This window comes from Nomascus leucogenys, chromosome 5 (assembly GCF_006542625.1).
Source record: "Nomascus leucogenys isolate Asia chromosome 5, Asia_NLE_v1, whole genome shotgun sequence".
Classification (NCBI taxonomy): Eukaryota; Metazoa; Chordata; class Mammalia; order Primates; family Hylobatidae; genus Nomascus; species Nomascus leucogenys.
The window spans coordinates 74,565,090-74,589,894 of record NC_044385.1 but is presented as its reverse complement, the minus strand read 5'-3'; the positions used below and the strand labels follow the sequence as shown (position 1 = coordinate 74,589,894).

The window sequence follows — 24,805 nt, the reverse complement described above, 5'->3', positions numbered from 1 at the left end:
ATCTGCCAGTATTTTATACTACTAGACAAATACTGTTAGAGTATTTATACAAACTGGAAAGAGGCTGCTTTTAACATTATTACTCTATAGTACCACTAATTAAAATGAATTCAAGTTACCTGTGATCCAATTTCGACACATCCCTGTCCCACAGCTTTAGCAAATTTCTCTTTAAAGATGTATCCTATATCCTTCACTCTTTTCAGTATACTTTCTTTTGGATTCACTGTGCAGTTCTTCAGGAGGTAAAAACAGAAATCAATGTCGAGGATACTGTGTAATCAGAATTAATATTTTCTGCTCCATAATATATGACTTTTTAAATTGTTTATAAAAATGTGGAAACACTTCCACAATAACTAGGTAACCACAACTACTGAACATAAGCAGACAATATCATTTCACTGGATGTTAATGACCAAAAAACACTAGAGTACAACTAAAAAACCCTATTATCTAAATCTTCTGCCACTAGGCTAGAGAAGAGCAAATTTGTTAAGCTTTCCATCCATCAGAAAGAGCCTCATACATTCTCATAAAATATCTTCAATTAAGAGTTATATTGGGATGTATGTTGCTTCCAAAAAAGCAAATGAAATAAAACCAAGGCTTGAGCTTGGTATCATTTCCTAATTTTTTTTTTTTTTTTTGAGATGAAGTGTCACTCTGTCGCCCAGGCTGGAGTGCAGTGGTGCAATCTCGGCTCACTGCAACCTCCGCCTCCCAAGTTTAAGTGATTCTCCTGCCTCAGCATCCCAAGTAGCTGGGATTATAGGCACGCGCCACCACGCCTCACTAATTTTTGTCTTTTTAGTAGAGATGGGTTTTTGCCATGTTGGCCAGCCTGGTCTCGAACTCCTGATTTCAGGTGATCCAACCACCTTGGCCTCCCAAAGTGCTGGGATTACAGGTATGAGCCACCATGCCCGGCCCATTTCCTAATTTTAAAATGTGCTTCGAAAGAGTTATGAATTAGCTAAATCATTTAATTACATTTTCAGAAATACAAGATAGGGAAATTGTTGCAAAAGACGTTCCAATAGATGTATCATTTGGAGTGGGGCTATTCAACTTTAATAATTAAAACACATCACAAGATGATGTATTAAAATGCATATTATAATATTATATAATTCATATTATGATATATAAAAAGTAATCACAGCATGATTCTCATCAGCTACAAAGATTTATTCTATTTTTTTATCCTTTATACATAAAACACATTCAATATATACATTCAAAAATAAAGTTTCTAAAATTAAGATTATGGCCAGGCACAGTGGCTCATGACTGCAATCCCAGCACTTTGGGAAACTGAAGTGAGCAGATCACCTGAGGTCTGGAGTTTGAGACCAGCCTGTGAAACATTGTGAAACACCATCTCTACAAAAATTACAATAATTAGCTGGACATGGTAGCAGGCTCCTGCAATCCCAGCTACTTGGGAGGCTGAGGCACAAGAATCACTTGAACCCAGGAGGTGGAGGTTGTAGTGAGCCAAGATCATGCCATTTCACTCCAGCCTAGGTGACGGAGTGAAACTCTATCTCAAAAATATATATATATAAAAAAAAATAAGATTATAATTTTCATTGTAATGTGCATTATCTGTCAACATTTTCACATTCTAGAATATCAGCAATTCTATATTCCTGAAAAAAAAAACAGCACACAAATCTTAGAAACATATAACAAACAAGCATTTCCTGTCATAAAAGAATGTTGCCAAACTGTCCATTAAAATGTTCATAGCTTCTAAGATTTTACATGGAGGGAAGGTGGTGTTAATTTTAAAAATGAAGAAACGTGAACTAATAAGGAAGTAAAATGAAGGAAAAACATAATGACCTTCAAGGCATGTTCACTTTGACATATGCAACTTATCATCTACATAATTAAGCTTTTAAGCTTCATTAAAAGTTAAGCTTTAAATTGAGCTCTAGAAAATGTCTTTCACATGCACTCATATGTTCACTGGTGTGCTATTCACAATAGCAAAGACATGGAATTGTCTATGTAAGGGCACTAGGTGCCCTTCAGTGGTGGACTGGATAAAGAAAATGTGGTACTTATACACTATGGATGGAGTACTATACAGTCATAAAAAAGAATGAAATTATGCCCTTTGCAGCCACATGGATGTAGCTGGAGATCATTATCCTAAACAAATTAATGCAGAAAGAGAAAACCAAATACTGCATGTTCTCACTAATAAGTGGGAGCTAAATATCGGGTACTCATGGACATAAAGATGGCAATAATAGACACTGGAGACTACTAGAGGGAAGAGGGAAGGAAGGGAGCGAGGGTTGAAAAGCTGTATAAAAACATAAATAAAGATCATACAGTTTCCAAGTTTAAAAAAAAGTCTTTGAGGCAGAATTTTTTTAAATAAAAAAGAACTCCTACATACTCCAAATATTGGAGGAATTATTCAAAATGATATGAGAAGTAAGAGCTTATCATTCTTTTAAATTCTTTCATTATCCCTTGCTAAAAGGTTTAGGTAATTGGGTACATATGTTTTGGCATATATTCTTGAGCTATAGATAACTCATAAACAAAAGCGACTTTATGCATGTTGGACAAACAAAATCAATTCTGAGCCAAAACAATTATGAATATGATGACAGAAATTACTTTGCTAATTCCTGGGGGAACATAGCAAGAGATGACAACAGATTATGACAAAATCACAGGCAGGTTATGGCAATTAATGAATTGTTAACAAGTACAAAAAGCACAGTTGCTGAAATAAGCCAAATTTTAATAAGTCTCCTGACCCTATGTCCAGTTTTAGTGGATGAGCATTTCAGTGGGTCCCAACCCTCATCTGAGTTTAAGTAAGGACTGAAGGAGCAAGCAAGCAATATAGATGATAGTTTCATTCTCTCTCTTTCTCTCTCCTTGTCTTCAGGGGAGAGAGGGTAGTAGATGCCTTCAGATATCAAACTCATTGTCTTAGCAGATGCCTTCAGATATCAAACTCATTGTCTATCAGGAGTTGCAAACTACAATGCTAACAGGGCCAGGTAAGAATTGTAAATAAAAATGGGTTAAATATTGGATGAAAAAGATTGTAGGGGTATGGGGAATGTTAAGCCCTATCTAATACTACATTCAAAGAAAAGATCTTAAAAGTAACCAGAGAGAAAAAGATAGATTAACTATAAAGTAACAACAGTTAGATTGAGTGGCATAAGACTTCTTAATTAGCAAAAACGGGATCCAGGTAATGTATTATCTTCAAACTTGTAAGAGTCTAAAAAGTAAATGTCAACCTGGAATTGAAGATCCAGCAAAGCTATCTCACAAAAAAATAAGGATAAGGAAAATTTCAGATCAAAAAACAAAACAAAACCTCAAAAAGTTCATCCCAAATTAATACCACTAAAGTAATTATCAAAGGATATATCTGAAGAAGAAAAAAATTATTCAGAAGTGAGGCATAAGTTGCAAGGAAGAATGGTGAGCAAGGCAAATAGGTAAACATAAAAATTTTTCAAATAACACTGTATGAATAAAACAATATTACTAATAATATATAATTTATAGGATTAAAAAAGCAAGAAAAGATTATGCATAGCTACATGTTAGATAGGAGATGAGTATTTTAAAAAGAACTCAGTACTTTAACTTTTAATTTCAAGTTTCTTTGCCAAGATATTACAATAAATAATGTTTTACATATGGCTTACGTTAAAATAGGAAATCAGATTTTCTGAAGGTTGATCACTTGCTGAATTTAAAATCATCATTAATTGTTGGATAGTGGTCATAACAGTCCTAGAGGGGATAAAAATAGGAAAATGTGTTAAGCAATGAAGGGAGAAAAAAAGAAAAAATGAAATGTTTTCTATCTCCCAAGTTAAATGTATCTTCAAATACACTGCCTCCCACTTGTCTTTACATTCCCTCAAATAAGACTGTGGTTTATAAGTAATTACATTTTACTTAAATCTTTAAGAAAATATGTATTCATAATCAATAAATTTATAGTTATAGAACAGATATACTTATTTACTAATAAAACTACATGTCAATAAAATAGTAGCATTATTTTTAGGAGAAACTATATAAACTGGCTACAAAATGGTATTGTTTTAAGAAAACATTATTACAACCAAATATTAAATATTTTCAAATTAAAGACAATAAGATATTTAGCAACTCAAGTAAAGAATCAGATGATTCTTCTTTAGAGAGACCTTCAAGAAGAAAGAATACTAAGATCCTGTACATTTAAAAATCACCATTTTCACAGCATAAAATTAGGTCAATCTCTTAAGATCTTGTTAATTCTATAATTTTATGTGTGTGTATTATGAAGGGGGCAGTATATGGTAAATATCAATGTTACAATTTTGGAGTAGCTGAACATTTGGGACACTTTAATTATGCAAAGAACTGTAGAATGTTTAGGGCTGAAAAGATCCTCAACTATTATTTAGTAAAATATGCTCAGTGTTCTCAGCTAAGTATGTCTAAACCAGTATTTACACTTCCTCATCTTTCTTTTCTTTTTCTTTTCCTTTTTTTTTTTTTCCTTTTGAGAAGGAGTCTTGCTCTGTCGCCCAGGCTGGAGTGCAGTGGCGCAATCTTGGCTCACTGCAACCTCCACTTCCCAGGTCCAAGTGATTCTCTTGCCTCAGCCTCCTGATTATCTGGGATTACAGGTGTCCACCTGGGCTAAGTTTTGTATTTTTAATAGAGATGGGGTTTTGCCATGCTGCCCAGGCTGGCTTCGAACTCCTGCCCTCAGGTGATCCGCTCACCTTGGCCTCCCAAAGTGGGATTACAGGCGTCAGCCACCACACCCGGCCTCGTCTTTCAAATATATTGCAACGCAGCTTCTATATGCTTCTGTGTCCACTAATCATATTTAAGCTACAGTGATTAAAGCCACAAATGACCAACTGGTAAAAACAAAAGACTTTTCTCATTTGTTCTAATACTTGACCTTGCTTGAAGCATTTGACACTGTTAGAGAAATACTTGCTTTTAACGAAACTCCCTCCCTCCCTCAGCTTTCTTGGCTTCACTCTGTGCACTCCCCAACCATACTTTCCCATTCTCTAGAACAGCAGTCCCCAACCTTTTCGCAACAGGGACTGGTTTCATGGAAGACAATTTTTCCATGGACCACGGAGGGTAGGGGGAATGGTATTGAACTGTTCTACCTCAGATCATCAGCCATTAAATTCTCATAAGGAGCACACAATCTAGATCCCTCACATGCGCAGTTCACAATAAGGTTCATGCACCTATGAGAATCTAATTCCACTGCTGATCTGACAGGAGGTAGAGCTCAGGCGGTAATGCTCACTTGCCTGTCTACCACTCACCTCCTGCTATATCACCCGGTTCGTAATGGGACACAGACCAGTCTCTGGCCTGGGAACTAGGGACCCCTGCTCCAGAACCTAACAATTTCTATCTAGTCCTTAATGCTAGCATCCTTTAGGCTTCAGCCCTTAGCCACCCACTCTTGCCATTATGCACCCTCCCTTTAAGCAATCTCATTTTTTTTTATGGGTTTAACTCCCCTGATGATTCCCAAATCTATAGAAGGCTATCCTACTGCTTACTAGATATCTTCTTCAGAAATGCCTCAAGAACAACATTCTAAGTATGAATTCATCAAATATTTATCAAATCTGTTATTGTTCCTTCATTCCCACCACTATCGTTGGTTCAGATCTTTAAAACCTCTCAAGTAAACTGCTGCAACAGACAAGTCCAGAGATTTTTATACACTATGTCTGTGGTAGTAAGGCCTAGGCATATTCCTCAGTGGAATGGGACACAAAATTTTTAAAAAGAAAAAACAAAATTCCTCAGGTTATTCTAATTTGCACACCTGGTTAAGAACCACTGAGACAGACTGACAGGTCTATTTCTCACTTTTTCTTATTCTCCTCAGCCTTTCCCCCCACAGACTATTACCATGTGAACTTGCAAAAATTATGTCTGATTTTATCCTTACCCCTGCTTAACATCCATTTATAGCACAGGCTATATCATGCACATGCTACAGTCCAAATTTGTGAGTATGGCATATAAGGCCCTTCATATCTAGTACCCACTCTCCTCTCCTGTGACTTCCTACTCTCATTTTATAGTCAATCAATACAGAGCTGCTAATAGTTCCCCAGACACATTGTGTTGTGTGATATTGTGAAATAGATGTTTGGTCTTTGACCCCATATCCTGACATACAACTCCTAAAATACTTAGAAACTCCAGTGATGTCTTTTTGTGTGCTAATGAATTGACATGGCTGGCAGCCCCTAGGAAGCTTCTGGATGGGGGCTGGTCACTAGAAAGCCCGAGGCAGAGTTAGAGGGTTGGAACCTTCAGCCCCAGCCCCCAAGCTCTGGGAAGGGGAGGGAAGCTGAAGGTTAGGTTGATAAATAGCCAATGATTTAATCTGTCATGCCTATGCAATGAGGCCTCCATAAAAACCCAAAAGGGCAGAGTTCAGAGAACTTCCGGATAGCTGAACATGTGGAGGCTCCTGGACGGCTGTCCGGCCAGGGAGGGCATAGAAGCTTCCCATCCCATCCCCGATACCTCATCCTATGCATCTTTACATCTGTATCCTTTGTAATATCGTCTATAATAAACCAGTAAACAGAAGTGTTTCCTTGAGTTTTGTGAACCACTCTAGCAAATTAATTGAACCTAAGAGGTGTCATGGGAATCCCAACTTGAAGCCCTTTGGTCAGATGATCCAAAAACCCAGACTTGCAACTGGCATCTGAAGTTGGGGCCAGTTTTGGGGACTGAGCCCTCAACCTGTGGGATCTGACACTATCTCCAGGTAAGCAGTGTCAGAAGTAAATTAGAGGACACCCAGCTGGTGACTGCTGCAGAGCTGATTGCTTGTTTCTTGGTGAGGAAAACTTCCCCACATGTGCTCACAGAAGTCTTCTGTGTTGATTGTTGTCGGTGGTGTGACAGCAGAGTTTTCTCCACTTACATGTTTCACACTTCCATCCCTTTGAACATGCTGTTCCCACTCCCTAAAATCTTTATCCTGTGACACAGGCCTTTGCATGTTTCAAAATTCAGTTCAGACATTGCTTTATAGTCCCTTCTGTGTCATCTCATTATCTTGTCCAAAGTATATACTATACTTACATGAAAATGTATTCATTTACATATCTATACAGTCATTTGAAATATATTACTGATTGCCTACTATGTACCAAGTTTTATAACAGGCCCTAATTATTAGACTGTGAACAAAAAAGTTATGGTCTCTGTGATATGGAATTTTAAGGCTATTTTGGGTATTAGTAAAAACAAGCAAACACAAATGAATCTATCAGTATAAATTGGGATACATGCTATAAAGGAATGGAACAGGATGCTATGAGAAATAATAAAATACTTCAGAGAGAAATATCTTTTCAAAAGCAATATTTGTGCTGAATGAAGAGTAGCAGTTGGTAATCCATGGAAAGAAAAGGAGGAAGTTTCAAGAAGAGGGAATATCAAGTACGAGGGTTTTCAAAAAACTTGGAAAGCCCAAGAAACTGAGGGAAGGCCAACGTGTGGCTAACACAGAGTGAGAAAGAAAACAAGATGAGGTTGGAGAGGCAACAGAAACCAGATCATATAAGATCTTTTAGGCATTGTTAAGGAATTTGCACTGTATACCAATTGCAATGGGAAGCAGTCAGAGGGTTTAACAGCAAGGTGAACGTAACTGATTTACATTTCTAGGAGAAATTCTGGGGGCTCTATGGAGAATAGCTTTGATGGTGAGGAGACAGGAACAGTGATGAGACCAGAAGGAGCAAGATCAGGTAGTAGGCTACTGCAAAAAATCCAAGAGAAAGAGAACAATGTCTTGGACAAGAGTTGTGAGAGCAGAAATGGAGAAAAGTAGATGGACTCAGGAAATATTTTGGAGGTAGATTATTCAACAAGCCTTGATAACAGATTTTGATGTGGGAAATGAGTGAGGAAAAAGACATAAAAAATGGTTCTAATCCTTTAAGGTTGTATGCAGATCAAATAGTGATACTTTAATTTTTTCTTTTTTATTTACTGAAATGGAACACATTCCTATTTTAGGTTATGTTCCTTAAGAACAGACAAAACTAGGTCCAACAACCATATCTTCAGCAACCAGTAAAATGCCCAGCACACACAGATTATATATATACATTTTTTTTTTTTTTTTTTGAGACGGAGTTTCGCTCTTGTCACCCAGGCTGAAGTGCAATGGTGCGATCTCAGCTCTCTGCAACCTCCGCCTCCCGGGTTCAAGCAATTCTCCTGCCTCAGCCTCCCGAGCAGCTGGGATTACAGGCACACACCACAACCCCTGGCTAATTTTTGTATTTCTAGTAGAGACGGGGTTTCACCATGTTGGCCAGGCTGGTCTCAAACTCCTGACCTCAGGTGATCTGCCCACCTTGGCCTCCCAAAGTGCTGGGATTACAGGTGTGACCCACTGCACCTGGCCTTCAATATATATTTCTTACATGTATGTATGAATACATAAAGAAACGTGAACAAATCTGAAACACTATAAAGCAATGAATAACAAAATTATAATATAATTAAAAGTAGGAAAACTCATACCTAACTGGAGTGTGTGGAGGAATTACATTCACCTCTTCATCAAGGTTACTTTTTCGTGGTGTTCTCTGTGTTTCAAAACTAAATAACAATAAGCGAAGTCATTCACATACTGAAAATTTACAATTTGTGCTTTATGCATCAAAAAAGCGGTATAATGCTTCTGTTGTCTCATAAAATCATATAAAATGATAACTCAATAACAGATAGGATAGAAAATAGATGACCCAGCTGCTGCTTAAATAAAATATTTTTCACTACTGTTTTTAATTGTGGGTCTGTTTCCATTATGTTTATGACAAAGAGGTATACCAATCATTAAGTATTTTTTTAAAAGTGAAAGTCAGAGGCTTTCTCCCTGGTGGTATTGATAACCAAGTTGTTCAGTATTAAAAAGCATTAAAACTCAAGTTTTTCAATGCATTATTCCTTCTAAAAACTTTATTTCCACTTAAATAAAATTTAAAACATTTTACTGTGTTTAACTTCTAAATTACGCATATTTTCAGTTTCATATTAAAAGAGTTCATGCTAAAGGCACAAAATTAACTTTACTTATGATCAGTCAAAAATTTTAACAATCACTCTCAACCATTCCAATTTTAGGTTTCTACATGATAATAAAAGAGACTACACTTTTGTATTAACTTTTTTTAATAAACCAGGCAGGCAATAGTATATGAAAGGATAGAAGTAAGATAGAGATCACTATTTGAGGAAACTAATTACTTTAGCCATTATCTTTTGGTGCACATTTTAAAAAATTATATTCAGTTAACTATAAAAAGGTAACTGTTATAGGACACACAATTCACATTAAATCTATATTTGTAGATAAGTTATATGCTTAAAATACTGTTAACCTCTTCTTTGTATAAAGACATTTGAAAGTAATTTGTTATAAATGATATCTAAAGGTCACTAAGCTAAAAACTATATAATCTACCTATATCAGTATCAACCTATATCTAAAGCAAATCAATCAAATATACCATGTGCAATACCTGTCTATAGAATCAGTCTGAAGAGTTTTATCATGATCCAAAAATAATCTTGCATCTAGATCTTTATTTTTAAGATAAATTTCTTCATATCGTTTAGACAGACTTTCAACCTTGAAAGAAAAAAGTCACTGACAATTATCCTTTACATGTCATTACATCTATCAGCACACAGAGGCACAGATTTCATTAAAGAATTTTTGTATAATATACATTTAATTTTGCAATATACACTGAGTCCGCATGCAATATAAATAAGGTCTATCTAAAAGTGAGGTACAGAAAATTGCAACATTTGTTCAACTTTGATTTTAGGTCTATTTCATGCATAGAAAAGATTTATTAGAATTTTATGTAGACAAAGATAGCCAATGCTACAAAACAGTACCTAAGATAAAAATAGGTATTATAGTAACTGTTTAACTGCCAAGATCTTCCAAACATCCCATATATGCTTTACTTTTAATCTTTTTTTTTTTTTGAGATGGAGTTTCACTCTTTCGCCCAGGCTGGAGTGCAGTGAAACGATCTCGGCTCACTGCCACCTCTGACCCCGGGGTTCAAGCAATTCTTCTGCCTCAGCCTCTTGAGCCGCTGGGATTATAGGTACCTGCTACCACACCCGGCTAATTTTTGTATTTTTAGTAGAGACGGGGTTTCGCCATGTCGGCCAAGTTGGTCTTGAACTCCTGACCTCGGGTGATCCACCTGCCTCAGCCTCCCAAAATACTAGGATTACAGGCGTGAGCCACTGCGCCCAGCCTACTTTTAATCTTTTATGCTTATCAATATAAAATATTTTTTCAAACATTGTTGCAAATCCTCTTGATTACATATTCTACCAATGTTTTCTAAACCTTTTGGTTCACTCCAGTACCCTTCAGTTAAGTATCTTGGGCAAGACAATTAGCTCAATTTATCAGTTCAATTAACACACTTGCACAATTTATTCCCAATCTTAGATACTTTTTCAATTGCTAGAATTCGTAAATCTTTCATCAGTTCTGACCCATAATTTTTTAATCACACTTTAAAAACCAATGCCCAAGAGAAAACTATTGGCATGCCTTCTACTGTGACTTTTAACACCAAAGTGATTCCAACCTCAGAGAAGTAAAATTGCATTTTAAAAGGAGTGATAGGAAGAAATCCAATTAAATGCAAACTTTTCATTAATCTTCGTAAATGTTTTAGATAGAACAGTAATCCATGCTTGATTAAGTTTAATCATTGTTCCTGTCCTACCTTAGTTGAGGCACTAATTACCAGTCAACTATTGATTGGCTATATTACGTGAAATATTGGAGAAAAAGTAAAATTACTTTTATATTTATATAAAATTAAGATTTATATTAAAACTGTAATCCTTTTAAAGGAGAAAAAAAGATTGCTACAACAGATTTTAAAGTTATGAACAGCCTATTTTTTGGTACCAAAAGTGGTAACAAGACTCATTAATATAACATTTGGTCCCTTCTTGCCTCTTCAGTACCATATTTTAATTGTTCTGCCCTGTATCCCAACCTTAATGAATTACTTAGAGTTCACTGATCAGACCATACTATCATACATCACTGCACCTTTGAATCTACAATGTCCATCCCTTGGAAATGCTATATCTGTAATGCTTACTCAGATTTGAAATCACATCACCTCTAAACTATTTTCCAAAAAACCTATCAGCCCTAGTTTGGATTAGGTATCTCTCCTTTGAGATATCACAGAACCCTGTGAATACTTGTAGACTCCTGTAATGGTCTATTTCTTTGTCAGCCTCTCCCACTAGCACTTTAAGGATAGTGACTGAGAGTGAAATCTCTGTATCCACAGTATCTAGCACATGCCTGACATATATTAAGCATTCGAAAAATATTTATTGAATTAATAAATTAATTCAAAAACTAGCTATCAATTCAGGTTACAGAACTAGCAGTCTAGCTATTTTATTTCATGCCTTTTGGTCATAGTGACTAATACTAGGTCTTCTAAAATACTGGTTTTGTTCTTCATCATTTATCACAGCATCCTTTTCTCCACATATTTCATCTTACCATGCAAAGCTCTCAGTTATTCTGTTCTCATTGGAAAGACATTTGCAGCAAAATGTGAAACAAAACAGATAGATGGATGGAATATCACTAAGGTAAAACACTTCTGCAATAGTCACAGTCATTTTAACAAATACATTTGTATTTTCAATTAAGCAGTTCTTAAAAATCCTCAAAAGAGATGTTCCACAATATAGTAATGCCAATAATGTTGATGGCATTAATCATGGTTCCTACACTTAATGATGCTTACCAAAGCAAATTTAACGGTTTATATTTAGCTATTAACATTTAGCTATTTAATGGTATTTAGAAGTTTAAAAGTCTATACTTTGATTTTGGAAAAAATTCAATAAAGATTGATTTCTAGTATAAATCACAAAATGATGCTAATACATTTGATTATATATACTCAAAAGCTTTTTGTTACTATACAAAAGTTAGTTTCACCACAATTCTACTTGGCTAGATTCTTCTTGGGCAAAAAAAAAATTTGATACACAGTAAATTGATCTAAGAAAGTTAGACAATTATCCTCCCTCCACAGTCTCAAAACATTAATATTTTATTAAATTTCCTTTCAGATTACCTCTGGAAGTCCATTAGATGTTACAAGTCCAAGAGAATTCATAAAAGGTATAAAATTTTTGAAATAAACATTTTTCACCTGAAAAAAGATGAAGTTACAACATGATCATTAAAATTTAAAACAAAATCTAATCTCTTGACTCTTGAACAATGCAGGCTAAGTTAGAAGTGTCAATCCCCCATGCAGTAAAAAATCTGTGTATAACTTTTTTATTTTTTATTATTTTCTTAGAGAAGGGGTCTCTCTATATTGCCTAGGCCGGAGTGTAGTGGCTATTCACAGGTGCCATCACATACATTACAGCTTCAAACGCTTGGGCTCAAGCCATCCTTCCACCTCAGCCTCTCAAGTAGCTGAGACTACAGGCCTATCGATTACTTTTGAGTACCCAAAATTTAACTAACAGCCTACTGTTGACTGGAAGCCAACCAATAACATAAAGATTCAATTCACATATATTTTGTATAGGTACTATATATACATACTATATATGTCATCTTCTTATGATAAAGATAGAGAAAAGAAAATGTCAGGAAAATTGTAAGAAGACAAAATACATTTACAGTAAGTTTATGTCATCTGTTAACAAAAATCATCTGCCTGAAACAGCAGGCAACTGCAGCTACATTTTGTATGCATTTTATGGTATAGTAAATGATAAAATAGACTAGTATCTACATATATTTTGTACATTCATGACATGCCTTTTTCTTAATTCTTTCTGTATTTGTAGGCTACATGGTTTGCTACAAGTTTTTTCAAATTATTGCAAATCTCCAAAACTTTTTCTAATATATGTAATTAAATATATCTGTGTGTAAGTGGACCCATGCAATTCAAACCTGTTGTTCAAGAGTCAACTGTATATTTGTTGAAATTAGTAAGCCATAGTGCAAAAACTATGATATATCTTGATAAATCATTCTAATACTTCTTAAACTAGATTTTAGGACCACACTCTCATTCCTTCCCAAAGTTAACAGAGAAATTTCAAAGATGTAACATTTTTTACTGCTATCTGGTGTTAGTGATTGTGGACAATAAAACAAACTATGAGAAAAACTGTATGCTAAAAAGGAAAGAAGCAGTAGTACCAGATATCCCAAAGTCTAATGTAGACTCTGTAAATAATAAGCTATTAGTCCCTGGAAGCTTGTTTACTCATTATAAAAAGAAGATTGAATACATTATTTGTAAGATTCCTTCTAACATCCACATTCTATGAACAAGACAAGTAATTCCTGGGTATTCGTATGTATTCTCCAGCAGTCATTATGTGCTGTAATATTTAGAAAGAGAGTAATTACCGAAGGCCAAACAGAAATTTAATGTTGGTATTACTTATCACTAAACTAAAACACTAGAGCACTAGAGTTTTCTAAGCAAGGCTTTTTTGGTTTGTTTGTTTGTTTGTTTTTGGAGACATAGTCTCACTCTGGCACCCGGGCTGGAGTGTGGTGGTGCAATCATGTCTCACTGTAACCTCAAACTTCTGGGCTCAAGCAATCCTTTTGCCTCAGTCTTCCAAGTAGCTGGGACTACAGGCACATGCCACCATGCCCAGCTCATTTTTTTAAATATGTATTTTGTAGAGATGGAGTCTCGCTATGTTGTTCAGGCTGGTCTAGACCTCCTGACCTCAAGAAATCCTCCCGCTTTGGCCTCCCAAAGAGCTGGGATTACAGTTGTCAGCCACCATGCCCAGCCTTGGCAGGGTATTTTAAAACATTAGGGGTATCAGTAACCTCAGAAGAATAAAAAAATAAAACTATATTTGAAAACTATTGTCTTGATTATATACTTTTCAGTGATTCCAGAGTGAGGGAGCTACTCTCTTTAAAATCAAAGTAACTAAATATAACGAATTAATTTTTTCTAAATATTTTGCTACTGCAAAAGAGTTAGCACTAATCACAAAAAAACATGCTCATCACAAAAGAAGTAAATATTGTTAGGGAGAACTTATATCTAAATCTACTTCAACTGTTTTAAAGAAATCATGAAGTTAAATTACCTCATCTATATTACATTCATGTTCTTTACAGAGAACTTCAATAATTCTTGTATCATTTTCTAGTTGTTTTGCTATCCGTGCACTCCTGTTCTGACCTCGCCTGGGTGTTCGAGGTGAACCATTAATGGGTATAACAGCTGTTTCTGTAAAAGTGGTAAATTAGATAAGAACAATTGTATATCCATCATATAAAATAATGAAGTATTCTAACTACAACTTAGGTCAAAAATAATCTTGGTAACATTCTACTACTTTTACTTATTAGGTTTCATTAGAAGGATAACAATTTCATCCATATCTACTACGAATTATGTACTAATAATTAGTTTTTGCCATCCCTCTTCTACTCTGCTCCCAAATAGCCCAAAAAGAACTGTAAACTACAGTCTCATAAACAAATACAAAGAGAAGGCATGGAAATAGCCAACTTTCAAACTAAATCTAAGTGTATTTTCGTCTGCAAGAGGAAAAAAATGTTTTCTGTCTTAGAGTCTTAAAAATAATTAGCAAATATTTCTGAATTCAATTTCTAGACATAGCATAAAAACAATATTTTAAGTTTTAGTAAATTATGATGTCTTTAAAAGATAGGTATAAAATATATTAGAGTAAATATAATAATATGATAATAAACTGTGATTTTAAAAAAATCTCCTGGATTATTTTCAGCATTCCCAATCCAAACTAAATACAGGTTCAGCTATTAAAAATATTACAGTGGCTGGGCGTGGTGGCTCACGCCTGTAATCCCAGCACTTTGGGAGGCCAAAGAAGGTGGATCATGAGGTCAGGAGTTCAAGACCAGCCTGGCCAACATGGTGAAACCCCATCTCTACTAAAAATACAAAAATTAGCCTGGTGTGGTGGTGCATGCCCATAGTCCCAGCTACTTGGGAGGCTGAAGCAGGAGAATTGCTTGAACCTGGGAGGCAGAGTTTGCAGTGAGCCGAGATCATGCCACTGCACTCCAGGCCTGGGTGACAGAGTGAGACTCTGTCTCAAAAAAAAAAAAAAAAAAAAAAATACAGATGATTAAGTATAAAAATTATGTATTGCCTCTACATCCAATCAACAACTTACAAGAAATTGAGAGGACAGAGGAACATGTTAAACTATACCACAGAATATGATCAGCAAAACCCACACTGTGGAAAACTCAAGACAATCTGATTATTTAAAAAATAAATTACAAGGAAAAAAAGAAAGGATGGAAGAAAAACTTTTAAAAGAGTTTTTAAAACATGTCAACCAAACACAAAGTATAAATCTTATTTAGATTCTCATTCAAACTGTAAAAAATTTTTTAATTATTTTTATCAGAAAATCCGAGCACTTTCTAGATATTCCGTAATATTAAGGAGTCACTATTTATTGATTTTTAGGTGTGATAACAAACGGCACTGTAATTACGCTTTTTAAAAAATATTTTTTAGAGATACATACTGAGATGTATAAGGATGAAATGGTATGCAAAGATGTGCTTCCAAATAATACAGCTCGGGGAACTGAGCAGGCGATGGGGCTACAGATTAAGTTGTCTGTTGAAGTTACATGATAAGTACATGGTGGCTTATTATACTACTATTTTTGTATTCATTTGAAATTCTCTACAACAAAAATTAACTAAGAGTTACCATATTCAGTCAGTTCAATAATACTCCATGCTGATTTCTCTTTAACAGAGCACTTAGAGAATTCAAATGTACATTTGAATTATCCAAAAGAACAAAGATTGTCAATCTAAAGTAACTTGCAACATCAACTTATTAAAGTTATAACATTGAAAAAAAAAGTGGGGAAAGGGTATATAAAGGAAATTTATAAAATTTGGGAGAAAATTTGAAGTATATTTGTTTTCTATATAGAATTTTTTTTATTTCTTTCTTTGCATGTGGTTTCTGCTAAATGAAGGTTTCTGCCTTCTCTGCCAAACCATGTTCAACACATTTTCAAAATTCTGCTCCATACTTCATTTTTCCACTAAATTCTTGTTCACAAAGTTTAATGAGGCTTCATCCTTCCATCCATTTCAACAACATTTTGAAACTTCCATGTTACCTATTATTTTTAGCATTAATACTTTCATCATTTCAGAAGCAAGGAATTAGTCTGACCTTAGGTAAGTTTACATTTTTCTGTATATAATAATATAATAAGTGACTTTGAAATCCTACTCTTGAAGCCATGAAAGGAAGCAATTCTAGGCTAAAAGGAATATACCTTACTCATACTTCCTTAATGCTATCTAATTATATTAGCAAGTTATTTTTATTTAAATAGACTTCCCATCTCATCACTCATCACCCACTGAAATAGTATGAGTTATAGCTTATATACAAAAAAACACATAGTTATTACAACATCCAATAGTAATAAAAATTTAGTTAAGCTGTTCCCTTAGAATAGGCCACTTTTTCCCATGCAATTTCATTCATATCTTTTTCTTGTTTCTTGCTTTTCTTCACTGGGAATGCCCTCCCCCAACATCTTTACTGAGAATGCCTTTCCCCAGTCCTAACCACTCTTCCATGTTAATTTCAAATACTACTTCTTTTATATGGTATTCTTTGGTCTTCCACAGCTGGAAAAACTTTCTTGTCTCCCGAACCTCCATTTGTTGTATTTTGACCCAAACCACTTTCTACCATATACTCTAATCATTTGTTTCCATGTCTTATCTTTCCTTCTATAACTTACACTACTTATGGGCAAAGTCCATGTCTGATTTATTTTTTATCATCCTGTCAGCCTTAGAACCATGTTTGGTACCCACTAGACATTCAATAAGCAACTGCTGAATGAGAAAGTAGAAGGGGCATAAATTAAATACTTACTATATGGTTCTTTGAGCAACACAGGAGGTGAGAGTTTAATAAAATAGTCAAGGACACATAGCATTAACTGAAATGAAATCACCAGATCATCTTCCATTTGTAATACTTCTCCTGAAAAAAAATTTATATTTTTAAAGAAAGTTAGATATTCAGATCTTTGTATGAGAGAAAATTGTAGGGTAGAGTATATCCATAAATTCATTCATTCAACAATCACTATCAGCATGGTAAAGATTTTCTTTCTTTTTTTGTAAAAAAAAAAAAAATCTGTTTTAAAGGGTATAAAATATGTAAAATAGAAATATATAAAGTTATGGAATTATAAATCAAGTGTTAAGTCTACTCTGAGAATTTTACATTTAAATATTTCTGTAATAATTAATTATGTCTAAAATCATTATAAATTTTGCTTTTTAAATTTATTTCTAATTTTAAGAACTATAGAATGTATGACTCCAGAGAAAGATTTTGAAGTATAATAAATGCTAATCTTTCATTCTAGTTTTATAAATATTTTATTTATATTTGTATAATAAATATTTTATTTATAATATAATAATTAGAATTCAAATATTTAATTCCAATTTTATAAGTATTATATTTATTATATAAAATTACTAAGTTTATTAGAATTTATTCTAATTCCAATTATTCAATTTATTCTCATCTAAAAATTTAAAATAATTATTTTATTTTATTTTTTATTTATTTATTTTTTTTTTGAGACGGAGTCTCGCTCTGTCGCCCAGGCTGGAGTACAGTGGCGCGATCTAGGCTCACTGCAAGCTCCGCCTCCTGGGTTCACGCCATTCTCCTGCCTCAGCCTCCCAAGTAGCTGGGACTACAGGCACCTGCCACCACGCCCGGCTAATTTTTTGTATTTTTTTTTTAGTAGAGACGGGGTTTCACTGTGTTAGCCAGGATGGTCTCGATCTCCTGACCTCATGATCCACCTGCCTCAGCCTCCCAAAGTGCTGGGATTACAGGCGTGAGCCACCGCGCCCAGCCTAAAATAATTATTTTATTTATAAAATTATGATTTTATTCCAATTATTTATATATAAACCTTATATATTTTTAATTTCAACCCCTCTAAAATCTTACAATAACCAAAACCATTAAGAGATAACAAAATTAGTATATAAATTTAAAGTCATCTATAAAATAATTGTTCACCATAAAATCTTTAAAGTTATTAGAATATATACACAACTAGATGGCTGTGAGAAAATAAATGCATATAACAGATACCTAAGAAAACAAATAGTGTAGCTACATAAAATATACAAATCATGATAAAACACAGCTATTACAAATTTGCTTATGGCTCCATGTTATACATTATTTTTAAAAGAGAAGTTCAATTTGATTCACTTTCTATTTCTGAGTATCTGACTGCTAAACTAGTAATAATCTCAGCAAACACTGGAAGTGCAGAAACTTTGTGAGAAAACAGATAACGTTGCATCTTTATAGGTTTTCTAGATACAATGGTATGGTGCAAAAAATATGTTTGCAATATATTCACAAATAAGTTATTTTAAAATACCATAGTGGTAAAGAATGATATCAAGGATTTCTAGGTAAAAACGGTAAAATGAAGTCAGATGAAAGAATCTCTCTCAAATATATTCTTTTGCTTTCATTTTATTAGGTATTAAAGTGCTGGTACCAATATCAAATGAGAGACTGACTGAGAGACTAACTCAAAGGGTATCCTCATCTTTTGCCTCTCTGACTTGGAGGGAGAAACTGCTGATAAGAGAAGGGTAAAATGGAGGAAGTAAACAACTATAGCTTATTTTTCTGACAACATAGAGACTCTAGCATACTGTGTTGAACTGGGGACAATTTGAATCCCAAACAATCCTGCTATAAAAAAAAGATAAACTGCCACTAGAAGTGTTCTGTTATAAAGTTCATTCTAACAAAAACTCAGAACAACGGCTTATGTCATTACAGTTGAATTATCTACTTTCTCCCTTACCTCCTGACTAAAAGCAGATATAATAACAATGCCTGCTCCCATACCATAGCTCTTTGGGGAACAAAAACAAGTCACAGATTAAGTGCAGAGTGAAGGGATACTCACATTAAATCAGAGAAAACAGAAAATCAAATCAGGGTTACACACATACAGTCCCAGCAATATGAGGGGGAAAAGCACAGTGATTATGTAAACACAGAAAATCAAAAAAGAATCACAACATAAGAAGGCGAAAAAATCAGACAGAGAACCCAACCTGAAAGATAATCTAAAAGAAGAAAATGCCCTATGAGTTCTTGCACTAAGAACTTAACCAGCTGAGGCTGATTTGAGTGATAACTCCAGTTCTCCCACATGGGTCAGCCTAGTGGTCAATTAAACTCTCTCTACTGCAATGCCACAATCTTGGTGGATTGATTTTGTCTGTGCAGCCAGCAGGAAGAATCCATTGGGGATTACACTTTCCCTTTACATTCCTTATCGCAAATGTAGTTAAGTATTTCTGTGATTGTTCATTTAATGTCTATCTCCCTTACTTGACTGTAAGTTCTAGCTGAGCCAGGACCATATATATCTTCCACCACTTTAACCTAGCACCTAATATCATGCTTGAGATATTGTTAATTCTAATAAATAACTAGCTGTTGAATCAATAAATAAATGGTAATATTGAAGCTTCTCCTGATCATCATCTTACCCTCTCTGATGCACAACCATGAACTTTAGTCACCTGTAATGTACTATATGAAATGTAAACGTGCCTCTGAGATAAGAGGGTAGCATCACCATCACCACCTCATAGCTTTTACATGGCAGCCATCACATCACTAAGTGTACCCCTCCCTGTGGAGACCTGATGCTCATCTAGAGTCCTTCTTAGCATGGGCCGGGAAGCCACTAGCAACTGATCTGGGTTAGCAGGAGGGTTAAACTCCATTTGCTATTCTCAATATATTTGTTTAGTGATCCAAATACATATTATTGAATAATTCATCTATTACAAATCCAATTCAATAAAATGTATCATAAAAAAGAAATTAATGAACAAATTATATAAAAGCAAGGAACTAGACAAGCTAAGAAAAAAGCTGAGGACCAAATAACACCATTACAAAAATAGTTTAGCTCAAAATGGAAAAAATGCTTGAGATAAAAACAGCCAATACGTAAGAAAAAGATTTAAAAATTCAGAATAATATGAGAGAAGACAATAAATAGGGATAATAAAAGCAATCCAACATAAGTAAATGTTCCCAAAATACAATGGTATAGAACAACCTAGCTGAATAGAATATTTTTAAATAGAGTATGTTAAGATTTTCTAAAATGAACAGCAGAACCATCAGTTTAAAAAGGGATATGGTGTTCAAAAAAAAAAAAGCTAATACAGAATAACAAAATCAAGAAATATTATCCTGGTTAAGGTATTAAACCTCAAATTAAAAAAAAATTCTTCAGGAAGTAAATAAGGAGCGGAATTACGCTAGTCTCAGCTTTCTCAACAGCAATGTTCAATGCCAGAAAATATTGTCCTTAGGGAAACAAAATATGACACAAGAATAGAATACATGACAAAGCTGTCCTTCAAGTATAAAAGCTATAGACATGATTCATAAACATGTCAAACATAAAGAACATGGAACCAAAAAGCATATTTTTAAAAACTTGCTGATTGTAAAACACAGCCAGCTAAGAGATGAATAAAAATAAAGAACTGAGAAATAGAGAAACTATGATACAGGAGTTACGATAACCTTAGAATCCATTTAAATACAGAACTGAGACTAACCAAATGCAATAATTATAATGACAAAATAGAATTTAAATGTTATAATACTTGATAATGTCATAACAATAAAATGGACTAATCTGAAAATGGAGAGGGGGAGGCACCAGGAAGAGTGAGGATAGTAACCTTCTTCAAACCAGATTAATGTATGTTGCTTTAAATAAAAACAGAAACTTAAATAAAATAAAGATTGCAGCCTCTTAATTGTTTCACACTTTTTCCTAATCTTGGAGAAATAATTTTAGAAATAATATCACTTAAAGTGACAAAATACTTCTCTAAATTTAAGCAATTCCTTCCACTTCTCTATTTTCTTCTATAAAATTTCAGTGAAATTAATTTTATATTTTAAAGGTAGCACTGTCACAATTTCAGAGCCTGTTACTGGTCTATTCAGAGATTCAACTTCTTCCTGGTTTAGTCTTGGGAGGGTGTATTTGTCGAGGAATTTATCCATTTCTTCTAGATTTTCTAGTTTATTTGCATAGAGGTGTTTGTAGTATTCTCTGATGGTAGATCGTATTTCTGTGGGATTGGTGGTGATATCCCCTTTTTCATTTTTTATTGCATCTATTTGATTCTTCTCTCTTTTCTTCTTTATTAGTCTTGCTAGCAGTCTATCAATTTTGTTGATCTTTTCAAAAAACCAGCTCCTGGATTCATTGGTTTTTTGAAGGGTTTTTTGTGTCTCTATTTCCTTCAGTTCTGCTCTGATTTTAGATATTTCTAGCCTTCTGCTAGCTTTTGAATGTGTTTGCTCTTGCTTTTCTAGTTCTTTTAATTGTGAAGTTAGGGTGTCAATTTTGGATCTTTCCTGCTTTCTCTTGTGGGCATTTAGTGCTATAAATTTCCCTCTACACACTGCTTTGAACGTGTCCCAGAGATTCTGGTATGTTGTGTCTTTGTTCTCGTTGGTTTCAAAGAACATCTTTATTTCTGCCTTCATTTCATTATGTACCCAATAGTCATTCAGGAGCAGGTTGTTCAGTTTCCATGTAGTTGAGCGGTTTTGAGTGAGTTTCTTAATCCTGAGTTCTAGTTTGATTGCACTGTGGTCTAAGAGACAGTTTGTTATAATTTCTGTTCTTTTACATTTGCTGAGGAGAGCTTTACTTCCAACTATGTGGTCAATTTTGGAATAGGTGTGGTGTGGTGCTCAAAAAAATGCATATTCTGTTGATTTGGGGTGGAGAGTTCTGTAGATGTCTATTAGGTCCACTTTGTGCAGAGCTGAGTTCAATTCCTGGATAGCCTACCAATCAAAAAGAGTACAGGACCTGATGGATTCACAGCCGAATTCTACCAGAGGTACAAGGAGGAACTGGTACCATTCCTTCTGAAACTATTCCAATCGATAGAAAAAGAGGGAATCCCCCCTAACACATTTTATGAGGCCAGCATCATCCTGATACCAAAGCCTGGCAGAGACATAACCAAAAAAGAGAATTTTAGACCAATATCCTTGATGAACATTGATGCAAAAATCCTCAATAAAATACTGGCAAACCGAATCCAGCAGCACATCAAAAAGCTTATACACCATGATCAAGTGGGCTTCATCCCTGGGATGCAAGGCTGGTTCAACATATGCAAATCAATAAATGTAATCCAGCATATAAACAGAACCAAAGAGAAAAACCACATGATTATCTCAATAGATGCAGAAAAGGCCTTTGACAAAATTCAACAACCTTCATGCTAAAAACTCTCAATCAATTAGGTATTGATGGGACGTATCTCAAAATAATAAGAGCTATCTATGACAAACCCACAGCCAATATCATACTGAATGGGCAAAAACTGGAAGCATTCCCTTTGAAAACTGGCACAAGACAGGGATGCCCTCTCTCACCACTCCTATTCAACATAGTGCTGGAAGTTCTGGCCAGGACAATCAGGCAGGAGAAGGTAATAAAGGGTATTCAATTAGGAAAAGAGGAAGTCAAATTGTCCCTGTTTGCAGATGACATGATTGTATATCTAGAAAACCCCATTGTCTCAGCCCAAAATCTCCTTAAGCTGATTAGCAACTTCAGCAAAGTCTCAGGATACAAAATCAATGTACAAAAATCACAAGCATTCTTGTACACCAATCACAGACAAACAGAGAGCAAAATCATGAGTGAACTCCCATTCACAATTGCTTCAAAGAGAATAAAATACCTAGGAATCCAACTTACAAGGGATGTGAAGGACCTCTTCAAGGAGAACTACAAACCACTGCTCAATGAAATAAAAGAGGATACAAACAAATGGAAGAACATTCCATGCTCATGGGTTGGAAGAATCAATATCATGAAAATGGCCATACTGCCCAAGGTAATTTATAGATTCAATGCCATCCCCATCAAGCTACCAATGACTTTCTTCACAGAATTGGAAAAACTACTTTAAAGTTCATATGGAACCAAAAAAGAGCCAGCATCGCCAAGTCAATCCTAAGCCAAAAGAACAAAGCTGGAGGCATCACACTACCTGACTTCAAACTATAATACAAGGCTACAGTAACCAAAACAGCATGGTACTGGTACCACAACAGAGACATAGATCAATGAAACAGAACAGAGCCCTCAGAAATAATGCCGCATATCTACAACTATCTGATCTTTGACAAACCTGACAAAAACAAGCAATGGGGAAAGGATTCCCTATTTAATAAATGGTGCTGGGAAAACTGCCTAGCCATAAGTAGAAAGCTGAAACTGGATCCCTTCCTTACACCTTATACAAAAATTAATTCAAGATGGATTAAAGACTTAAATGTTAGACCTAAAACCATTAAAACCCTACAAGAAAACCTAGGCAATACCATTCAGGACATAGGCGTGGGCAAGGACTTAATGACTAAAACACCAAAAGCAATGGCAACAAAAGCCAAAATTGACAAATGGGATCTAATTAAACTAAAGAGCTTCTGCACAGCAAAAGAAACTACCATCGGAGTGAACAGGCAACCTACAGAATCGGAGAAAATTTTTGCAACCTACTCATCTGACAAAGGGCTAATATCCAGAATCTACAATAAACTCAAACAAATTTACAAGAAAAAAACAACCCCATCAAAAAGTGGGCAAAGGACATGAACAGACACTTCCCAAAAGAAGACATTTATGCACCCAAAAGACACATGAAAAAATGCTCATCATCACTGGCCATCAGAGAAATGCAAATCAAAACCACAATGAGATATCATCTCACACCAGTTAGAATGGCCATCATTAAAAAGTCAGGAAACAACAGGTGCTGGAGCGGATGTGGAGAAATAGGAACACTTTTACACTGCTGGTGGGACTGTAAACTAGTTCAACCATTGTGGAAGTCAGTATGGCGATTCCTCAGGGATCTAGAACTAGAAATACCATTTGACCCAGCCATCTCATTACTGGGTATATACCCAAAGGACTATAAATCATGCTGCTATAAAGACACATGCACACGTATGTTTATTGTGGCACTATTCACAAAGGCAAAGACTTGGAACCAACCCAAATGTCCAACAATGATAGACTGGATTAAGAAAATGTGGCACATATACACCATGGAATACTATGTAGCCATAAAAAATGATGAGTTCATGTCCTTTGTAGGGACATGGATGAAACTGGAAAACATCATTCTCAGCAAACTATTGCAAGGACAAACAACCAAACACTGCATGTCCTCACTCATAGGTGGGAATTGAACAATGAGAACTCATGGACACAGGAAGGGGAACATCACACTCTGGGGACTGTTGTGGGGTGGGGGGAGGGGGGAGGGACAGCATTAGGAGATATACCTAATGCTAAATGATGAGTTAATGGGTGCAGCAAAACAACATGGCACATGGATACATATGTAACAAACCCGCACATTGTGCACATGTACCCTAAAACCTAAAGTATAATAATAAAAAAAAAATTTTTCAAAAAATAAAAAATAAAAAATAAAGGTAGCACTGTAATA

General features: G+C 34.9%; 1 protein-coding gene across 1 annotated transcript in view; it reads right to left on the bottom strand.

Annotated features, from left to right (window-relative positions):
• The window catches only part of RB1 (RB transcriptional corepressor 1), a 186,319-nt gene that overhangs the window by 99,045 nt on the left and 62,469 nt on the right, over positions 1 to 24,805 (bottom strand). Inside the window, exons 7-13 of the mRNA XM_003270074.4 lie at positions 17,085 to 17,195; positions 14,251 to 14,393; positions 12,237 to 12,314; positions 9,603 to 9,712; positions 8,602 to 8,679; positions 3,702 to 3,789; positions 120 to 236 (exon numbers count right to left, since the gene is read on the bottom strand). Coding sequence (XP_003270122.3) covers positions 120 to 236; positions 3,702 to 3,789; positions 8,602 to 8,679; positions 9,603 to 9,712; positions 12,237 to 12,314; positions 14,251 to 14,393; positions 17,085 to 17,195 — 725 coding nt within the window. The remainder of the gene's footprint in view (positions 1 to 119; positions 237 to 3,701; positions 3,790 to 8,601; positions 8,680 to 9,602; positions 9,713 to 12,236; positions 12,315 to 14,250; positions 14,394 to 17,084; positions 17,196 to 24,805) is intronic.